At 36.3% G+C, this 17,219-nt stretch overlaps 1 protein-coding gene across 1 annotated transcript in view; it reads left to right on the top strand.

The window, feature by feature from the left end:
• FAM117B (family with sequence similarity 117 member B) overlaps nt 1-15,213 on the top strand; it is a 95,112-nt gene extending 79,899 nt beyond the window's left edge. The window contains exons 5-8 of the mRNA XM_049615158.1: nt 1,421-1,564; nt 2,876-3,101; nt 5,160-5,280; nt 11,304-15,213. Of these exons, the coding sequence (XP_049471115.1) occupies nt 1,421-1,564; nt 2,876-3,101; nt 5,160-5,280; nt 11,304-11,622 (810 nt within the window). The 3' untranslated portion in view covers nt 11,623-15,213. The remainder of the gene's footprint in view (nt 1-1,420; nt 1,565-2,875; nt 3,102-5,159; nt 5,281-11,303) is intronic.
• Nucleotides 15,214-17,219: the final 2,006 nt, after the last annotated feature.

The following is a 17,219-nucleotide window of genomic DNA, read 5'->3' as shown; positions in this document are numbered from 1 at the left end:
TTTTTAACGTTTATTTATTTTTGAGACAGAGACAGAGCATGAACGGGGGAGGGGCAGAGAGAGAGGGAGACACAGAATTGGAAGCAGGCTCCAGGCTCTGAGCCATCAGCCCAGAGTCCGACGCGGGGCTCGAACTCACAGACCGTGAGATGGTGGTGACCTGAGCTGAAGTCGGACGCTTAACCGACTGAGCCACCCAGGCGCCCCTGTATTATGCTTATATTTCTAAAAAAATCTTATTTATAAAGGTGAGCAGGAATAAAAGAGGAGAAATATAGCTTTAACATTAAGTTCTATATCACAGAACAGGGATATATCCATTGAATGGAAACTAGTGATGATTGGAGGCCCTGTTACCTTTGTCTCCTTGCCCACCTTCCCCTGAAAGAGAAGTTTTTCAAAGAAACCCCTCTAAATGAAGGGTGGGTTAATCACATTTCTTTACTAGACTGCAAGACGGTATACAAGATGATCTTCTGGCACACTGTTGCTGTTAACTTTAGCAGATACCTTTACAATTCTTATTCATATTTTACTTTGAGTATCTTGTCAGGAAACCGTGTAATATCCTTTAATTATATATAATCAGTTATTTCTTTTCAAAAGCAATAATGTGCCAGTGGAAAAAGAAGAATATGAATTATATAATTTTCTTAACAAAATGTAATAAAATAATTACAGTGAAAGTATAAATAAATTTCATAGGGAAATTATTCTCATTTCTACAATTTTGCTATTATATGTGGACTTTGACACTGATTTTGTTTTTCTAACCAAAATGTGTACATATTTTTTTGATAAATTGCCTTTTAAAAATTCCTTTCCTCGAGTATAGGTAATTATGGCACTAAGAGAACTTTTACGTTGTCTAAAATCTGAACTCTGAGGGCACCTGGGTGGCTCAGTCGGTTAAGCATCTGACTTCGTCTCAGGTCATGATCTCACGGTTTGTGAGTTTGAGCCCCATGTTAGGTTCTGCGCTGACAGCTCAGAGCCTGGAGCCTGCTTCAGATTCTGTGACTCCCTCTCTCTGCCCCTCCCCCACTCACACTCTGTGTCTCTGTGTTTCTCTCTCTCAAAAAATAAAAACATCAAAATCTGAATTCAGTTACAGTCATAAAAAAACTTCTGAGATAGACATTCTTTTAGTATTTTCCTTTATACCTCCTCTCTTTACAGTCCCTCATGGGTGTGAATTAACTTCTGAAATTCTACCTTGATTGGGATTTTGGCTTTAAATTATATTTTGTGTTTATCAAGGAGCATGTTTGGTTACTCATAACTTTTTGTGAGGCCTCTAAACTTAATTTTGATATATATTTAGGGTTATTCATGTCAACTAAAAGTATGCTTCAAACTAAAGAATTGAAAGGTGGTGTATTAAAGCCCTTTTCTCCCTTCTCCACCACTTTTTCTTCAGGCTCCTGTTCCAAAGAGTGCACTTATTCCAGTAATTCCCATCACCAAATCAACAGGTTCCCGGTTCCGAAATAGTGTGGAAGGATTGAATCAGGAGATTGAAATAATAATTAAAGAGACTGGGGAAAAGGAAGAACAACTTATAGTAAGTAATCTTGTATCTTAAAATTGTCCTTCCACATTAACTGTTCCATTTATTTTAAAAATTACAATTTCATTTTCCATATGTACTTAGGTTTCTTTCCTCTCATTGAAAGAGAATGAAAATTTATCTCTTGAAAAATTTTGACCTTGGCAAGTTAATGAAAAGTTTTAATTTCCTTGCATCTCATAGAGACAACTGATAATGACTTAAATTTGGATCCTTGAACAGAAACTGCTTTTTGCTTATCTTTAAAGATCACTAGATAGGTATACACTTCTCATTTGTTACAACTCCATGTAGCATAAGTTTAGATTAAAACTTGTTGGGGAGGGAGGGATAGGACTTTAGAAACTTTATAAGCATGAATCTACCTGTTCCTTATTGTTTGTGAGTTATTGTTTGGTTGACTTTATCATCATGAAGTACACTTCTGTTTACCTATTATCCGCATAAGACATAAGAATGATTCATCTATAAGGCACAGAAAGTTTCCTGTTTATATTGAAAAGCATGTTACAGAGTATATTTAAGCTTTCATTCTTCAGTGAAAGAGGAATTGGGGGGTTTGCAGTATTATTTTTATTGATGCTTAAGATCCTCTCCCTGATATTAAAGGTTGGTTAAGCTTAGAGAAAACACAACCCCCCACACCCTCTTGTCCATACTGCATGATGGGAGTAACTCCCTGATATAATAAAGATAAATGAACTAAAGGTGTACCAGGGAGCTGGTTTTCCTGCTAAGTGAGCCACGCAAGCTTTCCTTTTAATGTTCTCCTTGATGTTCCCCTATAATTAGCATTGCTACCATTAATCTTTCCCTCATTTAGGAAGGTTTCTTTGGAAAAACTCTTTCAGGGGGAAGTGGGCAGAGGGAGAAGGTAACAGGACCTGTCATCAAGTATTACTAGTTCACACAATGGATAAACTTTTCTTCTAATATAGAACCTGGTGTTACACCTAGATTTCTCCTCATTTACCATGGCAATTCTTCACGATTTAAAAAATACTTACTACAAGATAACTAATTCATTGCAGTTTATCATTCATCAAGCACTGGCCATCTGTCATATACCAAACCCTGGGAATATAGAGTCTTTGTATATGCTGCTCAGTGTTTAGTAGGGCAGTCATATTAGATAGGGATGTCACTAATGGAGCAGCACGAAGGTTTTTTTCCTGCTAGACCTAGTAGGGCATTTCTGATCTGTGAGTGATCTGGAACAATAGGGGAAGGTTGATATTGGGTGCATTTCTAGTGAGTTTCAAAATCAGTGATAAATATACGTATGTTTAAAAATTTTTATAACAGCCACAAGATATTCCAGATGGCCATCGTGCACCTCCCCCCCTCGTACAGAGAAGCAGCAGCACACGCAGCATCGACACGCAGACCCCTGGTGGGGCAGACAGGGGAAGCAACAACAGCAGCCGCTCTCAGTCTGTGTCCCCCACATCCTTCCTCACCATCTCAAATGAAGGTAGCGAAGAGAGCCCTTGTTCAGCTGATGACCTGCTTGTTGATCCCAGGGATAAAGGTACAATGAAGGAGGAATTTGTTGCCAGATGATAAATGAACACCAGCTATTTTATCATTCATTCTATTCATTTTCTAGTAGAACATACACACTTAAGGCTACTAAGGTAATTACTTTGACATACGTTCATAACATAGATTTTTAAAAATTAGAGTATACAACAGTAGGTTTTATCGTGGTGCTCAAGAGATGGTCTGGTTGGGTGGGTGTATGGGCTTTTATTTTTGTACCTTTTTTTTTTTTTTCCTTTTCTCTACTTGTTAATTCAAGTCTCTTATTACTGAGAAACATTCTTTTTGGTATAAATGAACATTGGTCCTGAAAAAGCACTTTGTTTTCTCTTGCCTTAGTTGTCTTGTTTTTACTACCTTACTATTTTTAATTGAACTTGAAACCTTCAAATTAGTGTTTGTTTGTTTTTTTTAAGAATCTGATTTTGTGAAATTTCTAACAAGAATTAGGCTGATTTATGTCAATGCAAAATGAGTATTGAAGGCACGCCTACAGTAAAAGGTTGGAGGGCTTCCTTACAGTATTGAACTACTTGTGCAACTTAAAAATAACTTGGAGACATAAGCTATTTGAATATTAATTTCTAATGTTCTTACCTTTTAAAACAACTATGACCTTTCTTCTGTCTCTATCAGGGCAATATTTTGTTAGCCTAACCCAAGTTACTGTGTGTACTTGAGAGCAATAATATATTTGTAAATTCTGCAGCTCAGTTCAGCAGTCATTTATTTAGAAGCTATTAATCACAGTGTGTTGAATGTTCCTAAAATGTTACAGTTGGCTATTACTATCAATTCCCTAAATTATTGAGACTGTAACAAGTGCAAAGAACATAAGATTTCCCAAAGAAGTCAATTAAAGCCATAAGCAATTGTAAGTGTTACTATTTGGACCTATTTTGCCAGCTTCTAGGTTAAGTAATATATAGTTATTCTAGGCAAACACCCTGGAGCAATTAAATTACAACCCCTGGGGGTGTAGAATACAGGTACTGGGAGTGTTTGATGCTCCCAGGTGACTCCAGTGTGCATCTAAATCTGAAACTGAATTAAATCTTTTGGTTGGGCCGTGTGTTTCTTATCAGGAATCTGCATTTTAACTACTATCTGTACTTTTAGAATTAAAAGGAGTGGTGAGTGTAAACCATTTAGCATGGCTCCTGGTACTCAGGGCTCATACTTTCTACTTTTACTTCAGTAATAAGTAGGAACCTCATGAATTTTGTGTAATGCTATATTTTGACTTTAAGACAAAGTTGTTTTTTTTTTAAGAAATTTCTTTTATAAGAAAATAGAACCACAGTGCTACTGCCAGCAAAAAATTTATAGCTTAGTTGACACAAACCGAAAGTTTTAGAACACTTAGGTAACATATCAAGAATTTTTAAAGTATAAACTGAGGACATCAACATTGAACAGGAATACCAGAGTAAAGAAGCATTCACTTTGATAAGGTTAATTTGAAAGGATTTCAAAACTTTGAGCTAGACTTTGAAAGAAGTTTTGGCACATGAACAGAGATGGACCTCTTAGGTATGGAGAAGTTCATAGGCCCGAGGAAGTCTTTGGTGTATAGTGCACAGATGGCTCCTAACTAAGTGGAGCAGAGATTGTAACCAGAGGAGCAGAGAAATCGAGAAATTCTGAAGGGCAAGCTAAGAGTGAGTGATAAGCAACCAGTGAAGAGCCACCTCAGTTACATGTACTGGGAAGTAAGGAAGTGGCATATGAGTCTCTGCTGGGTGTGTAAGAAATAAGGGGGCAAGATAGATCAGTATTCAGTGCCGTGGATTAAGTGATACAGGCTTAAGCTATAGTACTTGTAAGTGGAAAAGAAAAATTTTTTGTTTTATGGATTTAACAAACATTAATTATCTCCTCTTTACCTGGTATTGTATTAGATCTTGGGGGATGATGTTGATGATAAAACACTGTTCCTACCCTCAAGTAGTTCATGGTGTGGGGGAATGTCATGAACAATTCAATTTAGTATGACTGCATTTATGTGGTAGTGTTTGTTAGTAATCCAGCCTGCCATTTTTTGCAGAGAATGGGAACAACTCTCCTTTGCCCAAATATGCAACTTCACCAAAACCTAACAACAGTTATATGTTCAAAAGGGAACCTCCTGAGGGCTGTGAAAGGGTCAAAGTCTTTGAGGAATGCTCGTAAGTACCCCTCAAATAACTTTTCATATGAGAATTTTCTTTTTTTTTTCTTTCAATATATGAAATTTATTGTCAAATTGGTTTCCATACAACACCCAGTGCTCATCCCAAAAGGTGCACTCCTCAATACCCATCACCCACCCTCCCCTCCCTCCCACCCCCCATCAACCCTCAGTTTGTTCTCAGTTTTTAAGAGTCCATATGAGAATTTTCAAATAAGTTGAAGAATAGTACAGTGATCACCCATGTATCCACAGCATAGACTCTAGTTAACCTTATGTTATATGTGCTTTGTCTGTGTGTGGTGGTGGTAGTTTTTGCTAAAGTGTTTGGAAGTAAGTTGCAGACATCATTGTACTTAAGTACAATTTAATATTGTTTCCTAAAAGTAACCATAGTACTCCTATATAACTACAGTACCATTATCACATCAAACGAAATTAACAGTAATGCTTTAATATCAACTGATACCCAATTGTTTTTCACATTTCCTCTGTTGTCTCCAGTGTGTCATCTGTGGCTGTTACTTTTGAACCTGTATACAGTCAACATCACACATTGAGTTAAGCAGTATATTTATTCAAGGTGGACCATGGCTCTCACCTAGTATGTCTTCCTTCTTTTAAGGGTTGAATTCCTTTCAGTTTTTATGTACTTTTGGTCTCTAATTCTTTAAAAATTATTAGAAATATTTTGTCTGCCAGTATAGGAAACAATTCTGTTACTATTATAGTAACAGACTCCTGTTCCTGTGATAAAGCTAACATAAGAAGCAGGCAGGATTTTAAGCAGTATCTAGTACTATTGGTATGTGATCTCTTATATTTCGGTTGGCTGGTACTTTAGTCAAGCACTGCAATTTTAGACTCAGAGTCTCAAAAGGTATTGTAGCCTTCATATTTTCATGGCTTCTTGCTTTGTGAGTGATGGCTATAGGATGGTTGGTGTGTGTGAGATAGCAAATTAGGTAATGAACATTATTTGGGGATGTGTTGGTAGTTCTTAGCCCTCACCTTCCAGTCTCACTATGGCTGCATGTATAAGAGTCAGCCTTCTGGCTTTTTCTCACTTACGAAACCTGGAACAGAGTGTGAAGATTGTCCAACCTTGTCTGACTCAATGTAATTTATCTTTTTCCCCCATTATAAACATCTTGGAATTATTCTGGAATATGGCATCCTTTTGTTCCTCTGTATGCTCCTCCTGTCACTGCTTCCTTTAATCTAAATTCTGAATAATTTTGCCACACAAAGAGCATTGTTTTTGAATCCCCTTAATTTCTATGCTAGGAAATCCCAGCTCTCAGTCTCCTATCTGCTTTTGTGACAGTAATTGAAAACTCTGTTTTAGCAACTGCTGTGTCACTGTCATTCTAAAAGCTTGACTGTAGCAAATTGAAAATTTAAGTAGAATTCTCCAGATCTGTTTCATGGACTCCCTGAATCATAATCGTCTGGAGTAGTAGTTGAAACTGCAGATTCCCAGGCCCCATCCTAGGCCTAATGCCTAAATGTGGAGATAGGACCTGGACTATACATCTCTGACAAATACCTCATACTTTTTATGCCCAATTTGCAGATGCTGGCTTAGACTTTCCCATGAGAGTTCTTAAGGGATGCCTGGGTGACTCAGTTGGTTAAATGTCTGACTTTTGATTTCGGCTCAGGTCACAATCTCATGGTGCATCAGTTTGAGCCCCACGTTGGACTCTGCCCTGACACTCTTTTGATGCCCCTTCCCCACTCACACTCTCTCTGTCTCTCTGTCTCAAAAATAAACATGAAAGAAAGAAAGAGAGAAAGGAAGGAAGAAAGAAAAAAAATGAAGGAAGAAAGAGAAAGAAAGGAAAGGAAGGAGGGAGGGAGGTAGGGAGGGAGGGAATCATTCTAGGGCCGCCTGGGTGGCTCAATTAGTTAAGCCTCTGAATCTTGGTTTTGGCTCAGGTCATGATCTCATAATTCATGAGTTCAAGCTCTGCATCAGGCTCTGAGCTAATAGGGTAGAACCTGTTTGGGATTCTCTCTGCCCTTCCCCTACTTGCACGTGCACTTTCTCTCTCTCAAGGTAAACTTAATACAATGATCCCTTTTTTTTTTTTTTTTAATTTTTTAAGTAAAAATCAAATGGTCCAAGTGGAAGTTTTTGGAGTTGAGCTCTTTGATTTACTCATTGAGATTTGCCCAAATGCAGAGAAATTGTTGGTTGGCTCAAAAGTAGTTTGAATTTCTGTAATAAATGACTTTCTGTGAATATTTGTTATGTAGATTTGTGTCCTGTGGTATCTGCCTTAATCTCTTGGATTTGGAAGTTTTCTCAGGACTTAATGTCTGAGTTATGTATATACTGCTACATTATTTGTGTCTAAAGGGAGGGAAGAGTATGCGTGTGTATATGGATAGATAGATGGATCAAAGAAATAGAAGATAAACCCTGACATGTTACATGTTTTATGGCACATGCATCTGTTATTAGAAGGTAAACTTGCGGGACACCTGGGTGGCTCAGTCAGTTAAGCGTCCGACTTCAGCTCAGGTCATGATCTCATGGTTTGTAGGTTCAGGCCCTGCGTTGGGCTCTATGCTGACAGCTTGGAACCTGGAGCCTGCTTCGGATTCTGTGTCTCCCTCTTTCTCTGCCCCTCCCCTGCTCACGCTGTCTCTCTTTGTCTCTCAAAAATAAATAAATGTAAAAAAAAAAAAAAAAATTAAAAAAAAGAAGGGTAAACTTGCTCTTTTTATAGTGTACATAGTTTGTTACAAATTATACTGATACAAAGGATGTCTAGCATTTTTAAGCATTTTCATTATGTACCAAAACAAAAATAGCAGTAACCCAAGAGTGGATTTCTTAGAGGTAATTTTAACTTTTTTATCAATAAATTACTCAGAGTCTAAAAAAATTCGTCTCTTTTGCACTACCTCTGTCAAAATGAGAGCAAAATCCACTGGGCACACTCGCAACAAACAAATATAGATTATTGGTCCAAATTAAAAGTTTTGAGTTTATTTAATCATTGTTTGAGGAATACTCTTCTCTTTAACTCTTGGTTTGAAGGAAGTAACTCTGATAGGAACTGGAGATTGGAGTGGGGTGAGGCTTGATCTCTGGTTTCTAGAAATGTATGTTTATTTACCTGAATGCAAATAGGTGGTTGTATTTAGACCAGAATTTATACCAGATTTTGTATTTCTTTCGGTCTCTATATTCTTTGTGTTATATAGCACGTACCATAGCTATGTCGTCTGCACTTTTTCCTTTTTTAAAGGAAGTCTAATATGCTGTTTCTTCTGCCAAACTAATGAATTCTTTGGCCTTAGTTACCTTAGACTCCTAAGTATTTTGGCCTTTTTGCGGTATAGAAGTATTTTAAAAAATACAACATGATCCTCCCTCTCTCCCTTCTTCCAATTATAAGTAACTCGGACCCAGCATTTTCTTTGCTGATAGTTAATTCCTGCATTAAAAAAAAATTACATAAGGCTTTTAAAACAGATAGGAAAGAATTCCTTGCATCAGTATAAGAATATCTATAATTATTATCCAGCCTATCCCATCAGTTTTTCAGAAAGCCAGCTTGTAAACAGTTATATCTATTTTGAGACACAATTTTTTTTGGAATAATCCTTAAGGAAAAATAAAAATTTTAAATTCTGAGATTTTTTTTTTTTTTTGTATTTATAGTTACTAAGTTGAAGCTTTGAAGTTGTATTAGTACTTGCAGCTTCTATTAGCATAGGTATAGGTCATGTGTGCCAGGAGTGGATAATCTGTTTCTTGGTTAATAATTAAGCTCCTAGAAAAATGTTAGAGGTCAGGAGTGATTCCTCTTGGTAGGTTGGGGTGGTGGCTGGAAGAGGGGACAAAGGAAGGTGTTTTGTTTTTTTGTGTGTTTTGTTTTCTTGTGTGTTTTGTTTTGTTTGGTGGGGGAGGTTGGTGCTTCCACCTTCAAAAGAAAATTCAAGCATAATTTAATAATAGAAATCTAACCTCAGCTTCCTATCTTCTTTAAGGAATTGAAAACCATACTCTCACATAGTAAAAATAGAGCAGTGTGTGCTCTTCTTACCTCTCATCTACCCAGATACACTTGTGGTCCTAAAACTACTTGACGTTTCCATTGTATATAAGAAAGAAGACTGCACAAGTAAAACATCAATTAAATTATTTCTTTGTTCTTAAATTATTGTATTTATCAAAGCTGTCCTTGGGTAGTATTCACTATTAATAAAATCTGCCTATCAAAAGCATTGTCTGCTTGGAGGTTTTTCTTTTCCTTTTTTTTTTTTTTTGGCACGCATTCCCCAGGACTGTTGCTTATTAATTTTTTAAGACCCAGCTCAGATGTTACTTCCCTTGTAAGCCTTCTTCCTACAAAATTCTCCCTCTTCCTCTGCCACAGGTTATCCACTCCCTTGTGCTACCTTTAAACCCCTTTACAAGTCATTTTTATCACATTTGTCAGACCTCTTACAGGACTTCTTGAGCTTTTTTGTACTGTGAACACCTTTGGCAGTCTGGCAAAGATTAGGGATGCTTTGAAGTAATTTGTAACTTCTCTGAATAATGTTTTTATTATTTGTTTTTTTTTAATTTTTTTTTAAATGTTTTTATTTTTTTTTTGAGACAGAGACAGAGCATGAGCAGGGGAGAGGCAGAGAGAGGGGGAGACACAGAATCTAAAGCAGGCTCCAGGCTCCGAGCTGTCAGCACAGAACTTGATGCAGGGCTCGAACTCACAGAGTGTGAGATCATGACCTGAGCCGAAGCCGGATGCTCAATCAACAGCCACCCAGGCGCCCCATTTGTTTTTTGTTTTAAGTTTATTTATTTATTTTGAGAGAGAGCGTGCAGTCAGGGGAGGGGCAGAGAGAGAGAGGGAGAAAGAGAATCCACGCTGTCAGCGCAGAGCCTGATGTAGGGCTTGAACTCCCAAACCGTGAGATCATGACCTGAACCAAAACCAAGAGTCAGACTCCCAACTGACTGAGCCACCCAGGTGCCCCTGATAATGTTTTTAAATGCATAAAACATGTAAGATTACAAATGAGATTAATTATGTTGAGATACAGTCCTATTCCCAGCATCTCCCTCCCCCCAAGAACTACATATTTAGTCTGTCTCCTAGTAGATGGTTTCATTTTTGGATCCCCAGAATCTGGTGCAGACTTGGCGCACTTAAATTTTAATTTTTTAAATTTCATTAGGAGAGATGAGAATCGTACTTTCATCATATGATCATATTACCTTGTTCCATCTGAATCTTGATGTATTTAGGTTCTCCCACTTTATTTCTTTTTAATTTTGTGGCATTTCCATGTTACTTTAACAGTTGAATTTTTTAATATCTTTATTTTCACAAAATATCAGTAATACTTAGTATCTTTTTCCAACCATTTGGGTGAGTTTTCAGGAGCCCCTGGGGACAGGAAGGGACAATGAATAATTTGATTTGATTTTATATTTCCATTATGTTTCTCAGAAAACCATCATGGTTAACTAAAAAAATTGTTCCAAAGAGATTTTTAAGCCCACTTGAAAACTCATGCCCACTGAAGTTGAGTCACACAGGGGTGGAATTTAGCAAAAGATGGACATTGTATGTCGTTAATTTACTTGCTTTCTCCCTTCAAAATAGTACAGGTTTTGGAAAAAATGTAGTGGAACATATTTTTGTCTTTAAACATCTAGAATTTCTTTTGCTTTAGGAAATTCTTTATTCATAATGGCTGTCTTAAATCTTCATTGAGATACAGTTGGTTGTCAGCCTGAGTCACCTGAATGCTGCAGGGGGCTCTCCAGGGAACTGAAAGCAGCAGAGATGAATGATGTACTTCTGGCATTCTAAGATACTTATTTTGAATTAGGTGTCTAATTCCACTTTGGCCCGTAACATTTGGAGCTTTTGACATAACTTGAGTTTTATATTCCTTTCATTATCTATACGTTATCTGTTTAGAAAAAAAAAAAAATTACTTCCAGTGTTCTGTGACTTAAAATTACTGGGTTGTCTGTTCTATGCCTAGGCCAAAACAGCTTCACGAAATCCCAGCCTTTTACTGTCCTGACAAAAACAAGGTGAATTTCATTCCTAAAAGCGGTTCTGCCTTCTGCCTCGTCAGCATCCTCAAGCCACTCCTTCCCACACCAGATCTTACTCTCAAGGGCTCTGGGCACAGTCTGACAGTTACCACTGGTATGACAACCACTCTGCTGCAGCCTATTGCTGTGGCCTCCCTGTCTACAAACACAGAGCAAGACCGGGTCTCTCGAGGAACAAGTACAGTCATGCCATCGGCCTCTCTACTTCCACCACCAGAGCCAATTGAAGAAGCTGAAGGATAGGTCACAAGACTGTGTGGCCATTTTTCTGGGCAACTGAGAGCCTCCTCAGATCATTTCATTGTGATGGCATCGCGCACTCCCAGTCGGCTGTGATGTGCTCCCACTTCCCATGGTGATGTGTCACAGTATGACTTCTGGAAGAAAGCAGCGCCCTCTGATGGCTTTGCTCACTCATGAAGGCCAGCCCTCGTTGCTTAGCCTGCTTTTTCTGAAAGCACTGATTGAAACAAAAAAGGTCTCATTCTTTACTTTTGGAGGGCCAATATCACATTGTTTTTTTGTTTTCAAATTAAACTTCTTTAAAAACAAAAACAAAAAATTGATCCCTGCAAACATAATTCCTGAAGGGAGACGTGAATGATGCTGCAAGAACCATCTTTTATATGAAAATGACTATTTTATAATACCAATGTTACATTTTCTGAAACGTAGCAGACAGGATGTTCAAAGATTCTTTGGTGGCCTCTTGTTTCTTGTTTCCCTTTCTAGATGTGTGCTTTTCTCAGCTGTTTTCAGCTTTGGGACCAAAGGGATTGTTGACATTTTCCCAGCAATCTTAATCTCATGACTATGTTCTTCTCCCAAACAAGAATCGATAGGTAAATGCATTGAACAAGTATATAACCAGAGATAAAAAGCAATATTAAATAATAGTACATTATGTGATTTATGTTTTTGGATGTCAGAAGTTTGTGCTTTGGGTGAAATACTTGTAAAACTGTTGTTTTCTTCACTACTCCTGTACACATTTCACCATGTGGTCAGAAAAATTATAGTCTGGAGACAAGTGCTTTAATACTTTCTCACCCATTGTTGGAACTTGGTTTAAAAGTCAGTGAGCCAGAAGGAAACTACCCAGTGTTGATTGCTAGCTAGGATTAAGGAACCCCTTTGGTTTTCTGCAAAATATTTTATCACATGCTCTCCCTTTATCATCACTGTATCATAGTTCCAAGAGGTCCTAAAATGGCTGTGCATGGATTTCCTCCTTTGCTTTTGTGATGTTGTTGTCTCGTGGATTTGGTCAGGGTTAGTAGTTTGCCAGGAGTGTAATCCATTGAATAGCAATCCGTAGTCACAGAATCTTGTGACTGACATTTCTTTATGGTGGTTGGCACTGAGATATGTTGCTTACAGGTTTTGCTAGTTTTCTCTCCAGCATTCCACACAGTACGGAAGACAGGCAAAGAGAGCTTTGGAGCATATAAACAACAGGATTCTTTGAAAAATCCATACAGTTTTGGATTTAGGCTCATCTTAATCACTGCCAATATCACATGACAACACTATTTCATGTTTGTGTATGTGGTAGTGAAATTAAGGAGCAGCTCTTTTTAAAAATGAGTTCCAGCAAACACTGTTGATAAAAAGCATCCTTCTAAGACCTTCATATACTACCTATGATGCAATAATTTAATATTCCTATACATATAGGGAGAAAAAAATTTTAATACTTGTAAAAGGAATACAGTTTAGAGGGTTAATACGTCAATTTGTTCAGACATATACCATCAAAGAAAACTTAGTGGTAGCAATAAATCTGAAAGGACTTCTTATACTCATGCACCTTTAAAACATCTAAGTATTTAAAATTATGCCCTGTGAAGTTTAAAATGGCGATGTATTTATACAGATTAGATAAATTCAAACATTTGAATAAGTCTGTCCGGTTTCACTTGGTAACACTGATAAATTTTGGTACCTTCTCCATACAAAACTAATTTGCTTGGAATTAGTGCTTTGTGGCTTCTAAATCAGTAAAACTCAGTTATTCAGGGTCTGTATTTTCTGGTTGGTTGGTTTTTTTTGAGAACCTTGATTCTTTGCCTTATATGTTACGTCTTTTGACCTAACCATTTCACCACTGAAAACTGCTCTATCAAAAGTACAGAAGAAAAGCTGAAACTCCTCAGGTGAGTTGGTATGAATGGTAAGAGGAAGAAGTTAAAAACAAGTTTTTTAAAAAATCCTCAGTTTTTGGATTACTTGAATTCCATTAAATCAGTGTTCTTTTCCTTACTTTACACTTACTTCTGTCCATTCCTATAAATCACAAGGGCATTTTACAACTAAAATGCCACTTTATAAACAATCTTTCTCTTTACTCTGTTGTGCATGTTTGTGTAATTGACATCTTTCTATAGCGTTTCATATATCCTTTATCTAAAGTAATTTAAAGCCAGAATGGGAGAACAGGTTTAAGAGTTATTATTTACAGAGTCTTATAAGTAGAACTTTTAATGTTTGGTTGTAAGGAGAATGTGAATTTGCAGGTAAATGCATTGTATAGTAACCAAACATACCCCTTGGGTTTGGGAGAAATAGAGCCTGAGGTTTGAAAGAATAAAAAAGGTACAAGGTACAGACAACTCAACTGCCAGTGCCAAAGGGCTAATTTTTAAGCATATGAGCTTTATTGCAGTCTTTAAAAATATTAACCATAGGTCCCATTCAGCTCTTGCTTAACCCTTCGTTCACAGATGGCTGATTTTTTTTAAATGGACCTACTCCCAGTAGAATATTTTCTAAAATTACATTCCATGATTATCTTGTATTTCTGTAGAAAACTATACAGAAGGTAAGTTAGAATAGCTTCAGTGGGAATATAATTTAAATTTTTTTAAGTTTTAAATAAATTTACTTCCATTGCAGTAAAAGAAATAGCATATATATTTCCGTAAAAGTATTCTCTGGTTATTTACTTTGTCTTAAGTTATTTTTTACTCTTGATTTTTTTCCTTGTGATGATAAAAACATAAAATTTATTGTTTCTGATCATGACTAAGTCTTACTACTTGTCGTGGCTTTTGTTAGCAATTATATTTTTAAAATATCTGTTTTGTCTCTGGTTAATATGGTGAGCATGGATGCCAAAATTATTTCTTAACTAGAATCTTCATTTTGTTTAAAATACTTCTTACACTTATGAGAGACCAGATCAGCCTTTTGGAACGTGTTATTGCTAACTGTGGAATAACTGGCAACAAGAAAGGCTCCCCCCCCCCCATTTTTTTCTTTTAAATGGTTGGCTTGTACTGGAAAAGAGATATTTTAAAAAATGGCAGAACTTACAGCCTTCTGTATGTCCAAGATTAGGACTGGGTTGTCAAGATTTTCTTTTGTTAAAGGAAATAAAAGAAAAATTGACATTACTGAATTTAGTTCACTGTTCTAAACTTAAGATTCATTCCTTAATGCTTGGAATTTTGATGTCTCAAAATCAGACCAGTGGAAGTGCTGAATTTGCATTTAAAAAGCTAAGAATACTTCGCACTTTAAAGTTTAACTCTGCTTAAATTAACAATAAGTAGAGCAGCCCTGAACAATACTTTGTTTAAAAAATCCTGTTGAATATAATTTATGTTTTTTTAAAGTCTATATCTTTCATCTGTTTAAGCTGTGTAAATCTTTTTAAAATGCAATTTTTTAAAATTTTGTTTTTCTAACAAAAATCTCCCAATAAACAGCATTTCCAATGGTGATAAATATTGTTATTATGTACTTATGTATTCCCTGTATCTGAACACTTATTGCTGCCTCACAAGAAAATAGAACATTTATGTTAAAAATAAAGTCTGTTCTTCTTGAGAATTTTTTTCTATGTGCTTTTATGAATGTTGCCTCAATTCAGATTTTCTTTTCAGACACATGTACGCTGAAGTAATTTACAAATAGAATATTCTTTTTCACAAATGTATAGGAAAATGAGTGTGTTAAGTAGCAGGACATATAGTATTACCAGTTATTATTACTTCCTGACTATTTCTTTACTTGCTGTAGAACTTAAAGTACCTGATCTTTGTGGTAAGTGGTAAGCACACTGAAAGATAATGCATGTTTATAAGTAATTCCATACTTCATAGTTTGTTAGAGATTTAGCTGAGACAGTCACTGAATTTTATCCTGAAGTACATATGGAGGATTCTTTTCTTTTTGTTTTGGTATTTTATTCTTTCTAAATCAGCTATGTTCTTCCTTTGATACAGTGGTTTATACACGCAAGATAGTTGTTTAGGTTCAGAGATTTAATCTGTATGCACAGAACAGAACTAGTCAGATATGTCCCAGTGAAGGCTGCAGACCTAGAAAGCACCTAGGAAGCACCTAGAAAGCAGGGACACCATTTAAATGAAGTAAAAAAGTTACCACAGCTGTCGGTCATGAAAAGTCATCTAATTACATTGTAAAAAATTTTTTAAATTATTTCTGGGGGATAAAGTTTACGAGAATTTGGAGATAACTAATGAATATACATTTACATTATAATGTAATATAGCATCAAATGCAAAGAGAATCTCAAATTGGTTCCAAATTTTCCTCCCATTCTTTTCTCTTAAAGAGGTTGACAGGAGAAAATTTAGATCTCAAGTTGGGTATACCCCTCTTCCCCTATTTATTTGATTTTTTTTCCTTTGCTTCGCTAAATATACCACACACAAAAAAAACTTTTTAGGTCTGTAATGCCTTTTCCCCTTTAACTGCTCTTAAGTGTTTGGCTGTGAAATACAGTATCCTCTTATTTATGTATTTATTTAAATGTTTATTTTTAAGAGAGAGAGCACAAGTGGAGGAGGGGCAAAGAGAGAGGGAGACACAATCCAAAGCAAGCTCCAGGCCTGAAGCAGCGCTCAAACCCACAAGCCATGAGATCATGACCTGAGCCAAAGTCGGACACTCAACTGACTGAGCCACTCAAGTCACTGAGCCATTCAGTCTTTAAGACATTGTTTCTACTTCCCTTTAATAAAGTATCTCCAAATTGCTGGTTTGGTAAAAATAAAATACTCGTCTTCTCTGCAATTTGCATCTTCCTCAAACTGAGAATTTACCTCATTTGATTTTGTATGCTAGTATGGATTAGTCTTCCTAAATCATTAGGTTTTATAGAAGATTATCATGGAGGCTCTCTTGGTTCAAAGCCAGGAATATAAACATTCATCTCAATTCTGTGCCTTAGCACAGTTATTTTTGAGATCATTGGGATAATTCAGAGGAGATGCAGAAAAAGACCTGGGTTTAGGGCCACAGTTTGGGTACAGTTCTGGCTCAGCAGCTTAATGGTCATGGGACCTTGAGCAAAGAAGTGAGCTCTTTGAGCCTCAGTTTTCTTATTTATGAGATGAAGGAAATGCTGATAGTGCTATCCATTAAATGGCTACTAGAATGTGAAAATAATTTAACTTATAAAATTGGAAGCAAACATTTGTTCTCATCTCCTTTATATTTTGTTAGGTAAGTTTATTCATTCCCTAAGAAAGCCAAAACTTTTCAGTCATAGAAAATGGTCCCATATAATTCATTTTAGCTTATAAAGTGATAATACAGTTAACCCCTGAAAAACAGGTTTTTTTTCCCAATAAATATATTGGAAAACTTTTTAAAGGTTTTTGACAATTTGAAAAAACTCACAGATGAACTGCATAGCTTAGAATCACCAAAAAATTTTGAGAAAAAATGTATCTCATGAATGCATAAAATATTTGTAGATAGTAGTCTATTTGATCATTTACTACCATAAAATACACACAAATTTCTCCTAAGTTAAAACTTACCAAAACTTAGGTGCACGCACAACTATATATAGTGCCATTTGCTGT

The sequence above is a fragment of the Panthera uncia genome, assembly GCF_023721935.1.
Source record: "Panthera uncia isolate 11264 chromosome C1 unlocalized genomic scaffold, Puncia_PCG_1.0 HiC_scaffold_3, whole genome shotgun sequence".
In the NCBI taxonomy this organism is placed as follows: Eukaryota; Metazoa; Chordata; class Mammalia; order Carnivora; family Felidae; genus Panthera; species Panthera uncia.
The sequence above is the reverse complement of the archived record's forward strand: the minus strand, read 5'-3'. Positions and strand labels throughout refer to the sequence as shown.